We start from the raw sequence: 19,956 nt of genomic DNA on the forward strand, positions 1-19,956 counted from the left end.
TGAAACTATCAGAATGCTTACACTTGTTCACCTGGAAACCATAAAATATCTGTAGCTGTGCAGGGTCCGTTTCAAGCCGCTAGATGTCACACAACACTTCTGACGTATGTCATCTGAATTGGAGTTCTGTTCCTGTAAATACGTGACGATGTTCTGCTCATCTCTCATGAGCAGTGGAATCTCCCGATTTTAAAAACTAATAAGACATTAAAGCGGATGTTTAGTGATCCCAACAGAACTGTGAACTGTAAAAAAATTGGTAAAAACCAGCCGTTGGTGATGTGGCCCGTGTTTCCGACTTGGAAATCCGATGTCAAAGAAATATGCGAGTCATAGATCGTTTTTTTCGAGTTCCTAATTGTCTTGAAAGCGCTACAGTCAGATATTTCCCAGTTCCCAGTAGTTATGAAGGCTGCTTTGGAAACTGTCGTTCGTCATTTGCCACCCTTGTAAATTGCGCATCACATGAATTTATTCATGTGCAGGAGAGGAAAATAAGCCACAACCTCGCGTCGACAAATGTCACGGTAGTGGTAGATCTAACTCCGACTTGCTTGAAATTGTAGCGCTGGACGAATGTTATTAACGAAATCCATTAGCCAATCAATCTGTCGCGCACAGTTGTCCAACCGAAATGACCTCTGGGAGCTAGGCGACTAACCAATCAAAGACCCTCATCGGTGCTGAGCGAGATGCGCGTTTTTATGGTCTTCTAATAATAGCGTTGGCATAAAACTAGTGTGAGACTAGTCGTCTATCGGAAGGGCGATGCCAGGTATAACCAAGTATAATTTAGTGGATGACGCGCAGGACCTGAGAATCCCCATGCACAACGAGGCGGCATTTCAGCATGGGGTCTGCTTCGAGGCTAAGGTATGATACACTAGGTTATTTAAAAAAAAGTAGCTGTTCATTACTAAGCGGTAATGAAATGAGAATGGTAGTAGGCTTACTGACTCAGCTTCAAGCCGATTACATTGAACAATTACAATATGTTTTCCAGATGTTATGACAATAAAATATCATGATGATAAAATTGTATGAGGCTGTAACAACTTATTTGCCATTCACATACGTCTACGGTGGCATACTCTTACAATTTCTTCATGGTGTATTGGCCCATTGAACTCAAATTGAGTAAGAGTAATGCTACTTGTATTACTAACGACACATCTCATGAACTTTGTAAATGTTCCAGTACATCGGCAGTCTGGAAGTGGGGCGTCCAGGCAGCCGAATGGAGATCGTGGCAGCAATGAGGAGGATACGGGTAAGATATTTCCAGCACAACTCTGGTTATTCCTTCATTAATTATGCTTTCTCTAGATTAGGAAAAGTGCAGTGTTCTCCAGATATCAAACATGGACTCTCTCTCTGTGTGTGTGTGTGTGTGTGTGTGTGTGTCTCTGTCTCTGTGTGTGCGCGCGTGCATTCATTTCTGGGTTTGTGTATGTCTGTGTGCCTGCACAATAAACACATTTTCGATGATTATTCCATTATTTTAAATGTTATTTGCATGCTACCAAAAAAAAAACGTCACAGCTTCCTGTTTGGTTTGGCATCAGTTCCATTTCAGTTCCGAAAGTGAATGAACCAACAGTTCCAATTCAAAACCTTCCCCATTCAAAAGCCTTGAACAGAACTGGACCAAAAATGTGAATAGCAGCGAACTCCACTGAAGTGAATGGAGGAGTTAATGGCTAATATTAGTATCCTCCCTGACTGTCAGTTTAGGAGCCTTTCTAGTCCGTGGTAGGTAGACTTTCTCCGTCTTTAGGAGGCGGCGTCTGGAGAGAGAGGATGGTGCTGTTTTCGGCTTTAGTCTAGGCTGCAGTGGGCCAGAGTATTACAGTGTTGCAGAGTGGATTGAGCTGCTGGAGAACCAGCTGGGAGAGCCGACTGATGCATTTAATCCAGCCCTGCTGTCACTGCCATGGTGTCACTCTGAGGTCGGCCGCTCCCTCGACAGCACACACACACACACACAGACTGAGAAAGATTCCTTGTGGACACAATGGCATTAGGCCCAGTAAGTGTTTGGCAGAGTCATTCTTGTTGGGCTAAGACTATATTGGCATACTTTGAGAGACTTGGTTTATGGAGAAAAGTAAGTGGAATTGGGCCCGGTAAGTGTTTGTTGAGGTCATCCTGAGGGAGAACTTCTAAGGAGGCCCCATAAGTGATTAAGGTTTATCAGAGTCATCCTTCCTGGGTCAAATTCCCTTGTTGGCATAGAGTACATGATCTTCTGTGCAATGGAATAGTGTAAAGACACCCCAAACGGTCCGAAACCATGCTGGTAAACACTGAATCCGCTGGGATTTATCGATGCATTCTGGGATTGTTTGCTACTGTTTGTAAAAGTGGCGTTTGTTGATTCAAATCGAGAGAAATTGTGTCCTATGTAATCTATGTGCCAATATGTGCCCCATGTCATGAAAACCATTCGCTTTCAAACCTTTCAATTTCAGGGCTAACTGAGGTATAACTGAGGTATAACTGAGGTATAACTGAGGTATAATAGTGATTCTATTTATAGATTATCCAGATATAATATTACACATTCCTAAATGGGATGTTTTAAAAAATAGTTTGTTATTCACAACAGATTGCATCTTTAATATTTTCTGGACAGACTAGATTAACATAAACGCCACCACAGAGTGTGTGGAGATTTTTGTTACAGTTGCGATCTTAAATCTAGTGTATGACCACTTATGCAAAACTCTATCTCAGTGTTAACAGAGATGAGCTGGTACCAAATCAATTTTTTGTACATTGAAAAGCACAAAGAGATTAATGCTTCCCAGTAGGCAGTCTTGTCTGTGTGTTTGAGAAGCAGTGCTTTGTTGATGCTCATGAAGATATATGAACCGTGATCTCTGCTTTTCCCCTGATTTCCTACTCTACCTCTGTGTGGGGGTGGAGGGTGGTGTTTAGTCCCAGTGTCTGTATCTCTCTGTGGGGGTGGAGGGTGGTGTTTAGTCCCAGTGTCTGTATCTCTCTGTGGGGGTGGAGGGTGGTGTTTAGTCCCAGTATCTGTATATCTCTGTGGGGGTGGAGGGTGGTGTTTAGTCCCAGTGTCTGTATCTCTCTGTGGGGGTGGAGGGTGGTGTTTAGTCCCAGTGTCTGTATCTCTCTGTGGGGGTGGAGGGTGGTGTTTAGTCCCAGTGTCTGTATCTCTCTGTGGGGGTGGAGAGTGGTGTTTAGTCCCAGTGTCTGCATCTCTCTGTGGGGGTGGAGGGTGGTGTTTAGTCCCAGTGTCTGTATATCTCTGTGGGGGTGGAGGGTGGTGTTTAGTCCCAGTGTCTGTATCTCTGTGTGGGGGTGGAGGGTGGTGTTTAGTCCCAGTGTCTGTATCTCTGTGTGGGGGTGGAGGGTGGTGTTTAGTCCCAGTGTCTGTATCTCTGTGGGGGTGGAGGGTGGTGTTTAGTCCCAGTGTCTTTATATCTCTGTGGGGGTGGAGGGTGGTGTTTAGTCCCAGTGTCTGTATCTCTCTGTGTGGGGTGATGTTTAGTCCCAGTGTCTGTATATCTCTGTGTGGGGGTGGAGGGTGGTGTTTAGTCCCAGTGTCTGTATCTCTGTGGGGGTGGAGGGTGGTGTTTAGTCCCAGTGTCTGTATCTCTCTGTGGGGGTGGAGGGTGGTGTTTAGTCCCAGTGTCTGTATCTCTCTGTGGGGGTGGAGGGTGGTGTTTAGTCCCAGTGTCTGTATCTCTCTGAGGGGGTGGAGGGTGGTGTTTAGTCCCAGTGTCTGTATCTCTCTGTGGGGGTGGAGGGTGGTGTTTAGTCCCAGTGTCTGTATCTCTCTGTGGGGGTGGAGGGTGGTGTTTAGTCCCAGTGTCTGTATCTCTCTGTGGGGGTGGAGGGTGGTGTTTAGTCCCAGTGTCTGTATCTCTCTGTGGGGGTGGAGGGTGGTGTTTAGACCCAGTGTCTGTATCTCTCTGTGGGGGTGGAGGGTGGTGTTTAGTCCCAGTGTCTGTATCTCTCTGTGGGGGTGGAGGGTGGTGTTTAGTCCCAGTGTCTGTATCTCTCTGTGGGGGTGGAGGGTGGTGTTTAGTCCCAGTGTCTGTATCTCTCTGTGAGGGTGGAGGGTGGTGTTTAGTCCCAGTGTCTGTATCTCTCTGTGGGGGTGGAGGGTGGTGTTTAGTCCCAGTGTCTGTATCTCTCTGTGGGGGTGGCAGCAGAAGGGTCCCTGTCAGGTATCATTTAATTGGTTGTTCTTTCCGTCCCCTACCTCAGACTCTGGTATAATATACTTTTCACACCACGGATGCAAGCTGGTCTGAACCGGTCTGACCTCTGTGCTACAGTGGTTCAAGAGATTCCAAACTACATTTTCCTGTGTTCAAAAACATGGTCTAAAACTGTTGAGCTAAAGCCTAGGAGACGTTGTAAGTCCTATGGTCTCAGCCAAGCTTTGGTTCCACATAACGCTGTAGCTGTAGCACACTAAACCAAATGCCACTAAAATAACGATTAAGAAATGCAATGAAAGCAAAGATGTGTATTCACAATTGAATATGCTGATAGATGTAATCTATAAAAAGTTATTGCAATCAATTAAAATGTGTTGGCTTGGTGTTTGAATCACAAATAAAAATTGAACATTTGCTGTGGTCGAGTCACTATGTCTTTTTTGTTCAGTCTGTACATCCAGCATGATGTTGCCAGTCACCAAGTAAACAAGCCGGAAGAAACAAATATGAATCTCATTAATTCCGTGTTGCTTTTGTGAGTAGGTCTTAGAAATTGCCTGAGACACATACGGTTTTGTAAGTGAATGCAAACGAGGGTTTGATCTACATTATCCCCTTTTTATGGGAAATGTACTGAAAAATAATAATATTGAATGACCACACACAGGCAGTTATACAGTGGAATTGTCCATACTATAGACTTAAATAATCCATCGTCCTGTCATTTAACGGCAGTGATCCCATGAGTCTCACACTTTCACAGGGGATGTAAGGCAGCTCACAACATCTGACTTCAAATGGTTCTGATTGGTTTTTTGGGGATAAGGATCGGAGTGGGTGGGGAGTGAACTCGTTAGATAAAGGTTCTCATTTGATCGTGCTGACTTCTGATGTTGCATTTAATCATCTAAGGAAAAACATGTATATTTCTATGCCTAGCTCTGATGTTTCATCCCCTTTGCTGCAGTACAGGCTGCAACAGATCTACACATTTCATCAATCGAGGGGAAGGACGAAAGCGATTCGAACTGCTGAGTATTCCTTCACGTCTAGCGTACCCGTAGGGTAGGAGGAAACTTTGCCAGAGACTTTACTGACCTCCACCGTACTACTTTTCAACTTTAAGCAACTTTGTGTTGACTGAAATGTTGATTCACCCTCGGCGGCAGACAGTGTTTTGGGGCAGCAGTGCAAAATATGTTGAAGCTCACTTCTTGTCTCCAGGAACTACTTCTAAAAGGTTTAGGAAAGCTGGAGTTGGTGTTTACCTTTGATTTTCTGTGGTCTTCTCTACACTTGATCTGTAATTAGTAATGTTCTGTCCTTTGGGAACCTCAGGACTAGCAGCTGTTACATTTAGCTGTAGCTGATGGGGATCGTGATACAATCCCAATTTAAATGTACCTTTTCAAGTTCAAAGTATATTTATCAAATGCAGCAAATAACACAGCGTCATCCTGTTTTAAAAAGAGTAGGATGGGGTATATGACTAAAGGTTTATGCAAAGTCTGTTATCCAGTCCAGGGACAGTTTCCCAGAAGCATCTCAAGGCGAAATAATAGCCTCTAAGTTAATCTAGAATATTTAGCAACCAGGGACTTGTTAGACTATGCTGACCGACTCAAACCACCTGTTAAGTGTTAACATATCTTCAGCTGACAATCATTTCCAGGCTCACTCACTGCACTCAATCAATCAGTCAATCAAATATATTTATAAAGCCCTTTTTACATCAGCAGTTGCCACAAAATGATTTTACAAAACACCCAGCCTGAAACCCAGAGGCAAGCAGCAATTGTGTTGAAGCACAGTGGCTAGGTAGAACTCCCTAAGAGGGGCCGAAATATAGGTAGAAACCTAGAGAGCACTGTACTGAGTACAAAACAAAGTCCCCTTCTCTGGGATACCCAAGGGATCATTAAGCTATTTGATATACTTAAACTCAGCCATGTTTGTAGGTTTTTTTAGCATGTATTGTCTGTTGAGGTCATGCTGAAACATCCCAATTGGGTTTTGATTCGATCCTTGACTGGGCCATTCCAAAACACAGAAAACAAAGCATTGTTACAAAACTACAGGAAATCAGTAAGGAGACAAATCGTTTTTCATGGCACAGTCAGTTTGTTTGAATCACAGGATTCTAACTTTGAAATTTAGCCTTAAGACACCTTTTGGAGAAAGGTGGCCCAAGTGCTCTAGATCAGGTTGGAGCCAAAACCTCCTGGGATAGGTTTAGCGACCTGGTCCAGTCCAAGCTGCATTTGTGGGTTATTTGACAGTTACATAGAATTTCCATGTTCTCCACAGTATGAATTCAAACTGAAGAACATCAAGAAGAAGAAAGTCAACATCATTGTGTCTGCGGACGGTGTCAGGGTGGTTTTGCGGACAAAGAAAAAGGCGAGTCCCCTTGAACAAACACAACCTTAATGAGAGGCTGTTGAGTAGCTGCCGGAACTTTGGATCAATTGTGTTTAGGATTTTCAAGAACGTTCCCGTGAACGTACATTATGTGCTTGACAGTCTTGTGTAATGCATGCTCACATCAACACTGACATTGCAAGGTAAATCGTGCACGCATATCATATTATCCGGTCTCTGGCTTAAGAAACAGTTATCTCTCAGGCTGTCGAAGGACAGGCCTTCGTTACTGATGGATGTATTGTTTTAATTTGGAGAACTCTGAAATGTCATTTCATCTCCCTGCTCCCAACTGAAGCTGCAAGGTCTTTATCTTGAGCGTCGTAAGACAGCACATACACTGTATCTTCTATAGATCTGCCCCATAGTCCTAGAAGTGAATTTCCGTGTTGAGTAGTGAATGTCACTGTTTAGTGTTACATTTCAGTGTTGAGTAGTGAATGTCAGTGTATAGTGTTACATTTCCGTGTTGAGTAGTGAATGTCAGTGTATAGTGTTACATTTCAGTTTTGAGTATTAAATGTCAGTGATGTTGCTGTTGTTCCGCGGTTTTCTTGCAGAGGAAAGAGTGGTCGTGGGATGACAACACAGTCATGATAACACAAGACCCCATCTACAGGTACGGCACAATGTCTCCTCAAACCCAACGCTCTGAGACTGTTAGCGGCTAGCTAAGATTGAAATTGATCAAATTCCCATTATCAGGAAGGTTTTCCTTCTCGTTCAGGATTTTCTACGTGTCACACGACGCCCAGGACTTGAAGATCTTTAGTTACATTGCTAGAGATGGACAGAGCAGCATTTTCCGTTGCAATGTCTTCAAATCCAAGAGGAAGGTAAGGTCTCAGAGGTCCTCTGTATGTTCTATGTAATTCTGTGGCTACAACAGTCTGTGTCTCTCTGGGGGAGTGGGCGGAGCATTATCCACAGGTTCCAGATCAGTGTTCTTTAATCTGCTTATCTCTACAGCAGGGCTTTAGAAACCCGTTCCTGGAGAGCTTTTTTTCAGATCTGTTAAGCATGTAACTGCATTCAAACCCATTTTAAATAGTGTTTGTTAAAGCAGTGTTTCAAACCAACATTCATGTTGTTCTTCAGTAGTGAATGGGAGGGTTTTTGTGACACAAAAATGGGTCCCACAAGCGCCCAGGGTGTTTTCCTTTTCTTTTTTTACAAAGCATCTCTAAATGTTTTGTCAATACGACTGATGAATGGAATGGTTTATGTGATCTGCATGCAGCTTAAAGACCAGTTCTACAGAGGTGTTAGGAAGCTCACTTCGACAGGTTTTAGATGTTTTGGGAAGCTCAACTTGACAAGGTTTCAGATGTGTTGGGAAACCCAGCTGTACGAGGTTTTAGATGTGTTGGGACGTCCAGCTGTTCAGGGTTTCAGATGTGTCGGGAAGTCCAGCTGTACAGGGTTTCAGATATGTCGGGAAGTCCAGCTGTACAGGGTTTCAGATATGTCGGGAAGTCCAGCTGTACAGGGTTTCAGATGTGTCGGGAAGTCCAGCTGTACAGGGTTTTAGATGTGCTGGGAAGTCCAGCTGTACAGGGTTTCAGATATGTCGGGAAGTCCAGCTGTACAGGATTTCAGATGTGTCGGGAAGTCCAGCTGTACAGGATTTCAGATGTGTCGGGAAGTCCAGCTGTACAGGGTTTCAGATGTGTCGGGAAGTCCAGCTGAACAGGGTTTCAAATATGTCGGGAAGTCCAGCTGTACAGGGTTTTAGATGTGTTGGGAAGTCCAGATGTACAGGGTTTCGGATGTGTCTAGAAGTCCAGCTGTACAGGGTTTCAGATGTGTCGGGAAGTCCAGCTGTAGAAGGTTTTAGATGTGTTGGGAAGTCCAGCTGTACAGGGTTTTAGATGTGTTGGGAAGTCCAGCGGTACAGGGTTTTAGATGATTTGGGACATCCAGCTGTACAGGGTTTTAGATGTGTTGGGAAGTCCAGCGGTACAGGGTTTTAGATGATTTGGGACATCCAGATGTACAGGATTTTAGATGTTTTGGGACATCCAGCTGTACAGGGTTTTAGATGTGTTGAAGTCCAGCTGTACAGGGTTTTAGATCTGTTGGGAAGTCCAGCGGTACAGGGTTTTAGATGATTTGGGACATCCAGCTGTACAGGATTTTAGATGTTTTGGGACATCCAGCTGTACAGGGTTTTAGATGTGTTGAAGTCCAGCTGTACAGGGTTTTAGATGTTTTGGGACATCCAGCTGTACAGGGTTTTAGATGTTTTGGGACATCCAGCTGTACAGGATTTTAGATGTTTTGGGACATCCAGCTGTACAGGGTTTTAGATGGGTCAGCAGCTGCTTACAGAAGGGGACTGGGGGGTGGGGTATATACTGTGATGCATTATATCTTACTTGAAGTTAGATCAATATGCCTCCTTGAGGGCTTTGTTTGTATGCTCACACACACACCCTCACACAGATTAATATATGCCGCCCCCCACACACACACACACCAGTGTGCGTACTACTGCATGCTGTGTAGAACGTCCACCCAAATCTGAATGTCACTTTCACACCACCCTGTATGGAAGAAGATTCCTTGTGGAACCAGATGGAACGTGACATATTTAGCCAGTCCTGTGAAAGAGGCTCCACCATGGACACCAGACATGTCCTACACACAGTGACTGAATCAAGAAGCGTACTAACAAGCATCAGAGTCACAAATGACAAGCTAGTCCCTATTGTGGACTATACTCCCTGGTCATAGGTAGTGAACGAGGGTAGGGAATTGGGCGCTGTTTAGCACCGGTAAGTGTGGACGGTGGAACTAGACTTTTAATTCACTCAGCTGCACCTCCCACCATCCCCACCACCTCCACAATCTCTCCACCATCCCCACCACCTCCACAATCTCTCCACCATTCCTACCACCTCCACACTCTCCCCCCCATCTCTCCCCCACCGTCTCTCCATCATCCCTACCATCTCCACCACCACCAGCTTTCCATCATCCCCACCATCTCTTCACCCTCCCTACCATCTCCACCACCACCACCAGCTCTCCACCATCTCCACCACCACCATCAGCTCTGCACCATCTCCACCATCCCTACCATCTCTCCACCATCTCCATCATCCCTACCATCTCTCCACCATCCCCACCATCTCTCCACCATCCCCACCATCCCCACCATCTCCACCATCCCCACCATCTATTCACCTTCCCCACCATCTCCACCACCACCAGCTCTCCACCATCCCCACCATCTCTTCACCCTCCCTACCATCTCCACCACCACCACCACCTCCACCATCTCCACCACCACCATCAGCTCCCCACCATCTCTCCACCATCCCCACCATCTCTCCACCATCCCCACCATCTCTCCACCATCTCCACCATCCCCACTATATCCACCATCTCCACTAGTCAAGGAGCAGAGATACAGGCCATGGTGACGTTGCATATGTCTCCGGCCTGGAAGCTTATATCTCCATTTCCCATATCCAACTCCAGCAGGAGGGTTTGTGCCGCAGCCGGGTTAGATTTACTGGCCTTCGCGTGGCCTCCCATCGATCGTGGTCGGGTTGGTGCAACCTTGGTTTGCTTCCTGGTCTGGATGGATTGGCTGGTGGTTGGCAAGAAGGGCCATGTGAACTGGAAGCATGTAGTAGTTTAAAAAAAAAATTAACAGTGGCATTAAATGCTGAAATTGGCCAATTATGTTATTATACAGCACAGTAAAGCAAATGCTATACACAGCAGGCCATAACATGAAAGCAGGTTATAACATAACAGCGCACCATAACATGACTGGCTAATAAAACTAAACAAGGAAATGAGGAAAGGCAGTTAGTCAGTTTTTCACTGAGAATCCAACACAAGACAGACCACAGGCTGTGTTGTTTCTCTGTGTTACCTTTATGAACAGTACATTATTTCGCCGGTGTAACACTGGATTGTTTGGGAGCCATACGACTTGTAGCGTCTGAAGGAGGAGCGGCGCTGGAACAAACCAATCCATCACAACGACAGTGTGCACCTTCAGTATATGAGCAGGTCGCCATGTTTTAGTGTGCTGTCAAAACCTCTCCTTCAGTTCTCCCCTTCCCCCTTCTGTTGTTGTTCTCCTCCTCCCTCTCTGTCTAATGCATCATCTAACCTCCCCCATTCCTCCTCCCCCCTCTGTCTAATGCATCATCTAACCTCCCCCAATCCTCCTCCCCCCTCTGTCTAATGCATCATATACCCTCCCCCATTCCTCTTCCTCCCTTTTTATTTCTGCACTTTTGTATTCTCTCACTGCTTCTTTTCCAACCATCCTTGCCTCCCACTCCTCCACCTCCCTCCCACCCCTCCACCTCCCTCCCACTACTCCTCCTCCCTCCACCTCCCTCCCACTACTCCTCCTCCCTCCCACTACTCCTCCTCCCTCCCAATCCTCCTCCTCCCTCCCACTCCTCCACCTCAATCCCACTACTCCACCTCCCACACCACCCCCTCCCTCCCACTCCTCCACCTCCTACTCCTCCTTCACCTTCCTCCCACTCCTCCACCTCCTTCTCGCTCCCCCTCCCTCCCACTCCTCCACCTCCCTCCCACTCCTCCACCTCCAACTCCTCCTACTCCTCCTTCACCTCCCTCCCACTCCTCCACCTCCCTCTCACTCCTTCTCCCTCCCACTCCTCCACCCGCCTCCTACTCCTCAATCCCACTTCTCTCTCTCACTCTTCCTCTCTCCCACTCCTCCTCACTCCTCCTCTCTCCCACTTCTCCACCTTCCGCCCACTCCACCTCCCTGTCCAACGTCAGTCCCAGGCAATGCGCATCGTGCGGACAGTGGGCCAGGCGTTTGACGTGTGCCACCAGCTGACCCTGCAGCGGACAGAGGAGCAGAGTTCTGAGGATGGAGGCGACATCAAGGTGGCAGGTGCAGAGGGGGCGGATAACGTGCCAAGGGTAACTCCAGGTATTACCCCTCTAACACACTGTATTACCCCCCTAACACACTGTATTACCCCCCTAACACACTGTATTACCCCCTTTACATACTGTATTACCCCCTTTACACACTGTATTACCCCCTTTACACACTGTATTACCCCCTTTACACACTGTATTACCCCCTTTACACACTGTATTACCCCCTTTACATACTGTATTACCCCCTTTACATACTGTATTACCCCCTTTACATACTGTATTACCCCCTTTACACACTGTATTACCCCCTTTACATACTGAATTACCCCTCTTTACACACTGTAGTAATTACTTTGGTTTGTTGTTTAGTCCCTTGTGAATCCAAATAGAGAGGATTGCAGTCTAGTTTTGATTCATTACTACGTGAAGGGTTAGGGTTAGGGTTAGGGTTGTGTGTTTTTGTATGTGATAGGTGGTCTCTAGGTTTGCATCTTTATGCTTCTCTCCTCTCTCTCTCCCGTCTCTCCCTGCGTTTCTCTTACTCTCCTGTCTCCCTCCACCCGTCTCTTACTCAGACAAAAAGAGGTTGGCGTTGACGGAGTCGACTGACCTTGAAGCCACCACGGAGGAGAGCATTGACTGTCTATCGTCTGATATGGACCAGACTAAAAGCCTTGAACTCCTGTGTAAAGATGGGACGGTACTGTATTACACGGACTTGTTCATTACAGCAAAGCGGAGCAAAATGTTCACAACAAAAAACAGAACATCTTTCTGGACGTTCTGTTTTACTTCGTTTTAAAAGGTTTTCCACCCGTTCAATAGACCTTGGTCAAGTTTAAAAAGCGCCCTTTTAGCAATGTAAAGTGTAGTGTTATACAACATATTATTTAGTGCCCCACATACCAAAGCTCATCCTTACAAAGTGTGACGAGTTCAGCTGTAATGCGGCTTTACAAGCACCATTAACATGAAAACTGTCAATGAACTTTGAGCCTCGTAGCACCTGGTTGCATTAGACGAAATGTCACCCTAAAAGAGAGAGTTATGAGGATTAACACTAAGTCTCTATGGAAGGATCTAGTGTGAGACAGTGGTTGTTGTCTTGTGTTTGTTGACAAGTGGTAATATTTTATATGGTTGTGTTGTAATATTTACGTGTCTGTATTATTTATTGATGGAAACGCATCAAAATCCCAACATGATGCTCTCCTGTGCTACAATTGACTGTTATTTCAACCACTGTCTACTCACTTTTTACTCACCAACCTCTATTTCTAACTATCCATGCTTACTGTCTCTCTCTCTCTCTCTCTCTCTCTCGCTCTCTCTCTCGCTCTCTCTCACAGACAGACAGACAGACAATATTTTTTTCTCTCTGTTTTACCGTCTCTGTGTCACTTGTCCACAAGTGTTATCTCGCCTGGCTAATGGTGTGGCATTGTTCTCTAGCCTATTGTATTGCATGTTAATTTGTCCAGTCCCAGCCTGATGTATTCACAGTACAGGGCTGACTACTTCTAGTGAGAAGCTGTCCTTGGTCCTGCTTCCAAGGGCAGCCCCCAGAGGTAGGCTCTGGAGTTACTAATGAATCCCCATTGCTTTCCAAATAGAGCTTTCAATGTTGTCGCCTATGCAAATATAGCTCGCGGTTGCACTAATTACATTATAGCTTACGGTGGCTTAAAGACACAATTCACTGGTGGGAAAATAAAATCTTCTAGCGAATAGAACAGATATCGTCCTGCTCAATTTATTGGTAACAGTGTTAGTAACACTTCTGCCTGCAAGCACGTATGTACAGTAATCCCTGTTGGAAGTTTCCAGAATCAGGAGAACGAAAACAGATAACCTGGGAATCCTCCAACACTGTAAATGTTCAGCCATTGCAGTATGCACAGTAAGTCTATATATCCTTCACCACTTACCTGGTCCTCTGCTCACTATTCAAGGAGCCAATCCTGCAGCGGACGTCCCCAAGGCCCGGGTCAGCTGGGTCGGGCTTGCTGGCTGTGGACTCCAACCGGTCTGTAGAGCACCAGGTCCAACTGCTCCAGAGACAGCTACAGCAGCAGGAACAGCAGGCCCAGGCTGCAGCCTCGCAGGTAGACATGGTTCCACGGTCCCATAGACTTGGTTCAGCTGTCCCCTAGACTTGGTTCAGCTGTCCCCTAGACTTGGTTCAGCTGTCCCCTAGACTTGGTTCAGCTGTCCCCTAGACTTGGTTCAACTGTCCCCTAGACTTGGTTCAGCTGTCCCCTAGACTTGGTTCCGCTGTCCCCTAGACATGGTTCCGCTGTCCCCTAGACTTGGTTCCGCTGTCCCCTAGACTTGGTTCCGCTGTCCCCTAGACTTGGTTCCGCTGTCCCCTAGACTTGGTTCGTAGTCTCCTAGACTTGGTTCAGCTGTCCCCTAGACTTGGTTCGTAGTCTCCTAGCCATAGATCAACCGTCAAGATAAGACAACAAGACACTAGGATTGGGGTTCATTAGTGTTTAATTTGTTTTAATTAGATGTTGAAGGATTCAGGCAAAGGTTTTGCTGTCTGCAGATGTGAGAAAGGAGGGAAGTAAAACTGTAGTGTGTTTTTCATCTAAGACCAACTCTGAGTTCTACTACAGCCATGAGACATCCCTGTTAATGAGCGTGCCAGCTCAAAGGTGTGACTCCTTACTCTCTGTGTCTCCTTCTGTCTTTCCTGTTATCACGTATCTTGGTCTAATGAGGTTTCAGATGGTTCTGGGCTATAATGAGGGACATCTGCTGAGGGAACAGAGCCAGCGCCAGGAGGGAGAACACTCTGATCATTAATGATGTTGGTTCCAGAAATTTGAAATGGAAAAATTTCATTTTTTTGTGCTTTCTTTAGTAACTTATAGTTGTGCATTAATTTGCTGTGTATGTATACAGTATGTGTATTTCTTTAATAACTTATGGTTGTGCATTCATTTGCTGCGTGTGTGTATGTATACAGTATGTGTATTTCTTTACTAAGAACCAGAAGTTCTCACTAGTATAGTAGCCCTGGCTATGCAACCCTGGTTTAGTAGCCCTGGTATAGTACCCTCAGGTATATAATCCCCTGGTATAGTAATCCTGGGTATACAATCCCCCTGGTATAGTAGTTCTGGGTATAAAGTCCCCTGGTATAGTAGCCCTGGTACCATGGGATTGCATACCAGGGCTACTATTATATAGTATCCCTGGTATCCCCTGATATAGGGGCCCTGGGGTATAGTGGCCACTGGTATAGGTGGCCCTGGTATTGTAGCCCTTTGTATATTAACCCCTGATATTGTAGCCCTCTGGTATTGTAGCCCTTGGTATTGTATGCCCTGCTATAGTAGCCCTCTTATTGGAACACCTGGTATAGTAGCCCGCTTATTGGAACCCCTGGTATAGTAGCCCGCTTATTGGATCCCCTGGTATAGTAGCCCGCTTGTATAGTAGCCAGTGGTATAGTAGCCCCTCTTATAGTAACCCCTGGAATAGTTAAGGTTTTGGGTTACAATTTGAGGTGTAGTGATAAAGGGTTAAGAGTTTTAGATTTAGGGTTTGGATGAAGGTTTTGGGATTAGGGTTGGGGATAGTAATCAGGGCTGGGAGTTCTAGTTAGGTCTATGTTAGGACTAAGGGGATTTGGGGTTAGCGTTGGGGATAGTAATCAGGGCTGGGAGTTCTAGTTAGGTCTATGTTAGGACTAAGGGGATTTGGGGTTAGGGGTCAGTTTAAAGGTCTCACCGTAGTTGGACATACAAGCTCTCACAGCAGTGTTCTATACAGCCTGCCTATTCTGGCCACTGGCTGGGTCTCTGGGCTGGGTCTCTGGGCTGGGTAACTACGTCACTATCTCGTGTCTGCATCTGTTCACTGTCATTTTGGCTTCAGGGTAAATAGCTTTTCGAATATTTCTAATGCGTCTTTCCTAGGTGCGTGTGCTCCAGGACCAGTTGTCGCTGGAGGTCTGTGCCAGGACAGAGGCTCAGGCCCAAGTCCAGAGACTCCTGCTGCAGAACACAGACCTGCTGAAACACATCTCCCTGCTGGTCCGACAGATCCAAGAGCTGGAGCTCAGAACCGCTGGAGGACTTAGCACCAGTCAGTGGCTTCTTCCTCCTTTTCTCCTTTGTCCCTTCTTTATCATTCCGTCAGATTCCTCTTCTCTCCCAATGTCTCCCTCTCGTCCCTTTGTCTCTTCGTCCTTTTGTTTGATCTACTATCTCTCATTTCTCTCTCCTCTTCTTCCTCTCTCCTCTTTTCATTTGCTCCTGTATCCCTCTGTCAATGACCACCTTTTCTGCTCCTCTTCTCTTCTCAGAGGTGACCGTGTTTTTCATTATGATCCAGACTGGTATCAGAGCTCATCATTGGTCGCCCTGCCCTTTGTATTATTTCATCCGCTCTTAATTTAAACTAAATTCCATATTCTCTCTATTTTCTTTCTCTCTCATTATTCCCTCAACTCATCATCCATGTCTTATTTTCTACTTCTTTCTCTGTCTCTCTCTCAAATACACATTTCTCTCTCTCTGTCTCTCTCTCTCTCTCTGCTCCCCTCAGTGGGCTCTCAGGACAGTCTTCTTGAGATCACCTTCCGTGCCAACCCCCCCTCTGTGCTGCGTGACACCCCCACAACCCCCACCTCTGCGGACCCCCTGCAGGGCCAGTCGCAGATGACCAACGGCCCCTGGTCGTCCACTTTGCAGGGGGCCTCACCTCCAGGCAGCAGGGCCCCAAACAGCCTGTCTCTTGTGCCAGGCGGCAGTGCCGTGAGGCTGGAGTGCTTCCGTTTCCCCCGCGGCAGAGCGGAGGCCCGCGACCAGGAGGGGGAGAGTCCTAGCTCATGCGACCAAGACGGTGACTCCCCCCTGGGTGGAGACGAGGTCCTGGGAGCCCTGGAGCTCCTCCGGTTCCGGGAGTCAGGAATTGGTTCGGAGTACGAGTCCAACACGGACGAGAGCAGTGACAGGGACAGCTGGGGGCACGGTGAGGGGGCGGGGCCTGAAGGGGTGGGGCCAGAGGGGGCGGGGCGTCTCTTCAACGTGCTGAACCCAGAGGGCCTCTCAGATTCTCTGGGCGATGAGATGGCTGTGTAGCCTTCCACAGCTTCCACGCAAGACTCAAATAATCTCATCATATACAGACACACTATGATGTTACTGACGGGCAGTCTATGATGTTACTGACGGGCAGTCTATGATGTTACTGACGGGCAGTCTATGATGTTACTGACTGGTCGTCTCCCTCTGATCGCTGGAGTCCTTCATGTTTTTGGGTTGACGTCTGTTTATATTTGCTCCCCTTAAAATATGTTAGCTCAGATGTGTTGCGTTTGTACATATGTTGATATCTGTTTACACCCTAGTAGCTGTGTTATTCACATCGGATCACATGTGTTTAGGGTTTCTTTATGCTCTATCTTTTGCCCTGACTTACATTTGTCTGTAGTTATAGCTGTATATTTCTTGCTGTTTGTGCGTCTGTTGTTCCCGGGCACCTGCCTGGCTGCTGTGGTCGGTTCTGTCCTGGGTGTACTGCGTGGTTCTAGTCAGGTGTCAGACCTCTATCTAAATACTGTAAATGGGTCCAGTCTGTTCAACTGTGAAACGCCCTGCCCAGCATGGATCGTTGTCGATGGTTTTATTTCCCCCTGAAGACTCTTGATTGTTCGAAAAGGAATAAATGTCCATTGTGAAGACTAGACGTGAACCGGGTGTTGTTTTAAACCCAAACGTTGGTTGTAGCTGTGCTGTACTGCGGTCAGGGTCGACTGATGATCTCATTTTCGATGAACAATTCAATCAAGGCCGTTTACATGTAAGCGTCTCCCCCCCCCCCCCCTCATGCATTCTGTCCTTGTCGCCTAGACAATGGCACTATTCGCTTTTGAGTCAACTGAATAGCATGAAACAAAAAAAAATATTAACCATTATGTCTTCAATGGAGATCACCATGGCTACGGTTTTCTCCGTCTCTCCCAAGAAAAAGCCTGCTAGGATGTACTTCGCCTTTGCAGCGTAACATAACAAATTGCTAGGTTGTAGATTGACTTTGCATCATAATATAACAACATAAAACATCACCAGGATGTAGGTTGACGTTGCAGCATAACATAACACATTACTAGGATGTAGGTTGACTTTGCAGCATAACATAACATGTCACTTGGATGAAGGTTGACATTGCAGTAATCCCTCTCTCACAATACAATGCAATTTGAAGCAGGGTAGACTTAGCCAGTAATACTTGTCAGTAGAAATGAGAGGCTTCGAGCCAGTTCAGTATCATGCAACCAGTCTTTAAGCAAACAATGCATCTATTAATTTTACTACAACTAGATTTTCTAGACATTTTCGACCGGCTTTATTTGGATGAAGAAAATAATATATACAGTAAATATTTAGTGGAAGGAGTTAGTCACATTCCTGTATAGATGTTGGGCATAGGAGAAAAAAAACAGCATGTTTTTGAGTGTTCATAACACGCATGTTTTTGGTCAATGGCCTATTTTGTTGCTCACTAACAAGGCAGGGCCTGACAGGATTCAGACATCATACAACGCAGCGCTAGTCTTTCTGCGTTCCCGTCGTTATCGTCGCCATGGGGAAATAACCATTTTCGCCAGAGCAGAGACAGCAGGAGCATATTTTAACGGGTCTCCCTGTAGTCTCTTCACTGCAGCGCTGCGGCCCTCTCATATTCTAATGGCCCTGCTGTCAAAGTCTTTCTGACTCTGATCCAAACCTCTGACTCATTGTATCGGGGCTGAATCCTTAAGCACTTTTCAGATCGATATGTCTTTTTTCCCCCCTCGGTTGTTTAACGCTCTCATCTCTTTCTCTCTGATTCACCTCTCTAAATCTGCCTCTCTCTCTCTCCCTGACACTCTGCCTCTCCTCTTTGACTTTGTTTCTTTCTGACTCTATCGTTCTCTCTAAATGTCTTTCTTCTCCAACTCTGTCTCCCCCTCGAAAGGCCATTTCAGACAGACAATGAAGAGAGGAGTTCCCTGCTGAGGAAAACGAATTAGCTAGCTAGATGATCCTGCTGATGTGAACTACGTGGGATCAGCACACAGCCAAAAATGTTCCACTGTGATTGGTCAACGACAACAGCAGAGCATCAGAAATAGAATAGATATCTATTTTCTGACTCTGTCTGATGCTATTTAACAGTCTCACCAGGGCCAATCCACCACATTAGCAAAATGGACAGAAATGTATGGTGTTATCGCCCTCTAATGATATTATAACTCATATCTCCAAGGGGCTGAAAGAAAATGTTGCGATTCTAAAGAAAATTGTACAGTGATCCTAATGCTATTGGTCCCTGACCTACGGGGGGGGGTCTTTATTGCAAAAAATAAAAACCCAATTTGGTCATTTGACGTGACTCTCTTTCCCTCACACACACACACACACACACACACACACAGACACACACACTCATACTTCTCTCTGATTCCGTTTCTGTCCTATCACGCACAAAATCAACTCTTTTCATACCCTCAAACTCTCACAAATGGCCAGATCAATTCAGAGTGCTTTATTGGCATGGACAGATGGTTGTTGCTATTTACCAAGCAAATATATTTAGGCAGCAATAATAACATTCACACTCTGTCCTCTCTCTGACTCTCTAACTCTCTCTTTCCCTGAAACATACACAAACACTCATTACATTTAGTTTTGTCACTTTGGTATTATTATCAATAGTATGGTGCAGTGTTTCAAAACTGTTAGTACTAAACTCCAAACTGATCATACTTGTAAACCATTTCATCTTGCTTTCAAAACAACTGATTTTGCTTTCATTTGGTTTGTAAACATCTTTCACCACAAGATCAGTGATTCAGCCACTAGGTTTTTGGACAAATACAATGAGTACATACGTTAAAGTCATCAAAACGTAACATACTGTAATTCTTTCAGTTTAGTCAATAAAACAATCAGTTAGTTCAAGACCATACAATGTAAGACGTGTTTTATCACCTCAAGTACTCTGAGGTGATAAAGGTAATCTGTTACAGTTTATTTCACTGCTTTCACTTTAGGCAAAACTCTAACCATACATTTCTTGTCATACTTGACAGAAAATAATTGATCAGTGAAAACATCTACAATTATTGATGCAAAAAAAGTAACTGTTATTGCAACATGTTTTTCATCTAATCAATTGTAACAAATTATATCAGAAAGACATAAATGAAATGCCAATGTTTTGCACACACTACACTAATTTGCGTCAATTGTCACAATGAATATCTTAATTTTTCATGCACTGCGGGAAAAATATTTGGGCATTGCAAACCCAAATGGGACATTGGTCAATGTTGATGTCATGACATGACTTATCCGTGTGCTGTAGGAGGATGACATGCTTATTGGGATGGCGGTCATAGCCCTTCCACCTCCATAATGAAAAGGACATTATGGGGCCAGGTCAA

At 45.6% G+C, this 19,956-nt stretch overlaps 1 protein-coding gene across 3 annotated transcripts; it reads left to right on the top strand.

The window, feature by feature from the left end:
- Positions 1–411: 411 nt before the first annotated feature.
- On the top strand, positions 412–18,892 carry LOC105024822 (carboxyl-terminal PDZ ligand of neuronal nitric oxide synthase protein). 3 transcript variants are annotated; one of them, XM_029119142.2, is made up of 10 exons: positions 412–873; positions 1,199–1,270; positions 6,504–6,596; positions 7,178–7,236; positions 7,345–7,453; positions 11,400–11,556; positions 12,086–12,210; positions 13,463–13,615; positions 15,440–15,608; positions 16,071–18,892. In XM_029119142.2, exons 1-10 carry the CDS (start codon positions 769–771, stop codon positions 16,604–16,606), a joined length of 1,578 nt encoding a protein of 525 aa, XP_028974975.1. In that variant the 5' UTR covers positions 412–768; the 3' UTR covers positions 16,607–18,892. The 3 variants fall into 3 exon arrangements, with proteins under 3 accessions (XP_028974975.1, XP_028974976.1, XP_034145778.1); XM_034289887.1 differs by lacking the exons at positions 412–873; positions 1,199–1,270 and adding an exon at positions 6,916–6,922 and having other exon boundaries at positions 6,505–6,596; XM_029119143.2 differs by lacking the exons at positions 6,504–6,596; positions 7,178–7,236; positions 7,345–7,453.
- The last annotated feature ends 1,064 nt before the right edge of the window (positions 18,893–19,956 follow it).

This window comes from Esox lucius, chromosome 3, assembly GCF_011004845.1.
Source record: "Esox lucius isolate fEsoLuc1 chromosome 3, fEsoLuc1.pri, whole genome shotgun sequence".
Lineage (NCBI taxonomy): Eukaryota > Metazoa > Chordata > Actinopteri > Esociformes > Esocidae > Esox > Esox lucius.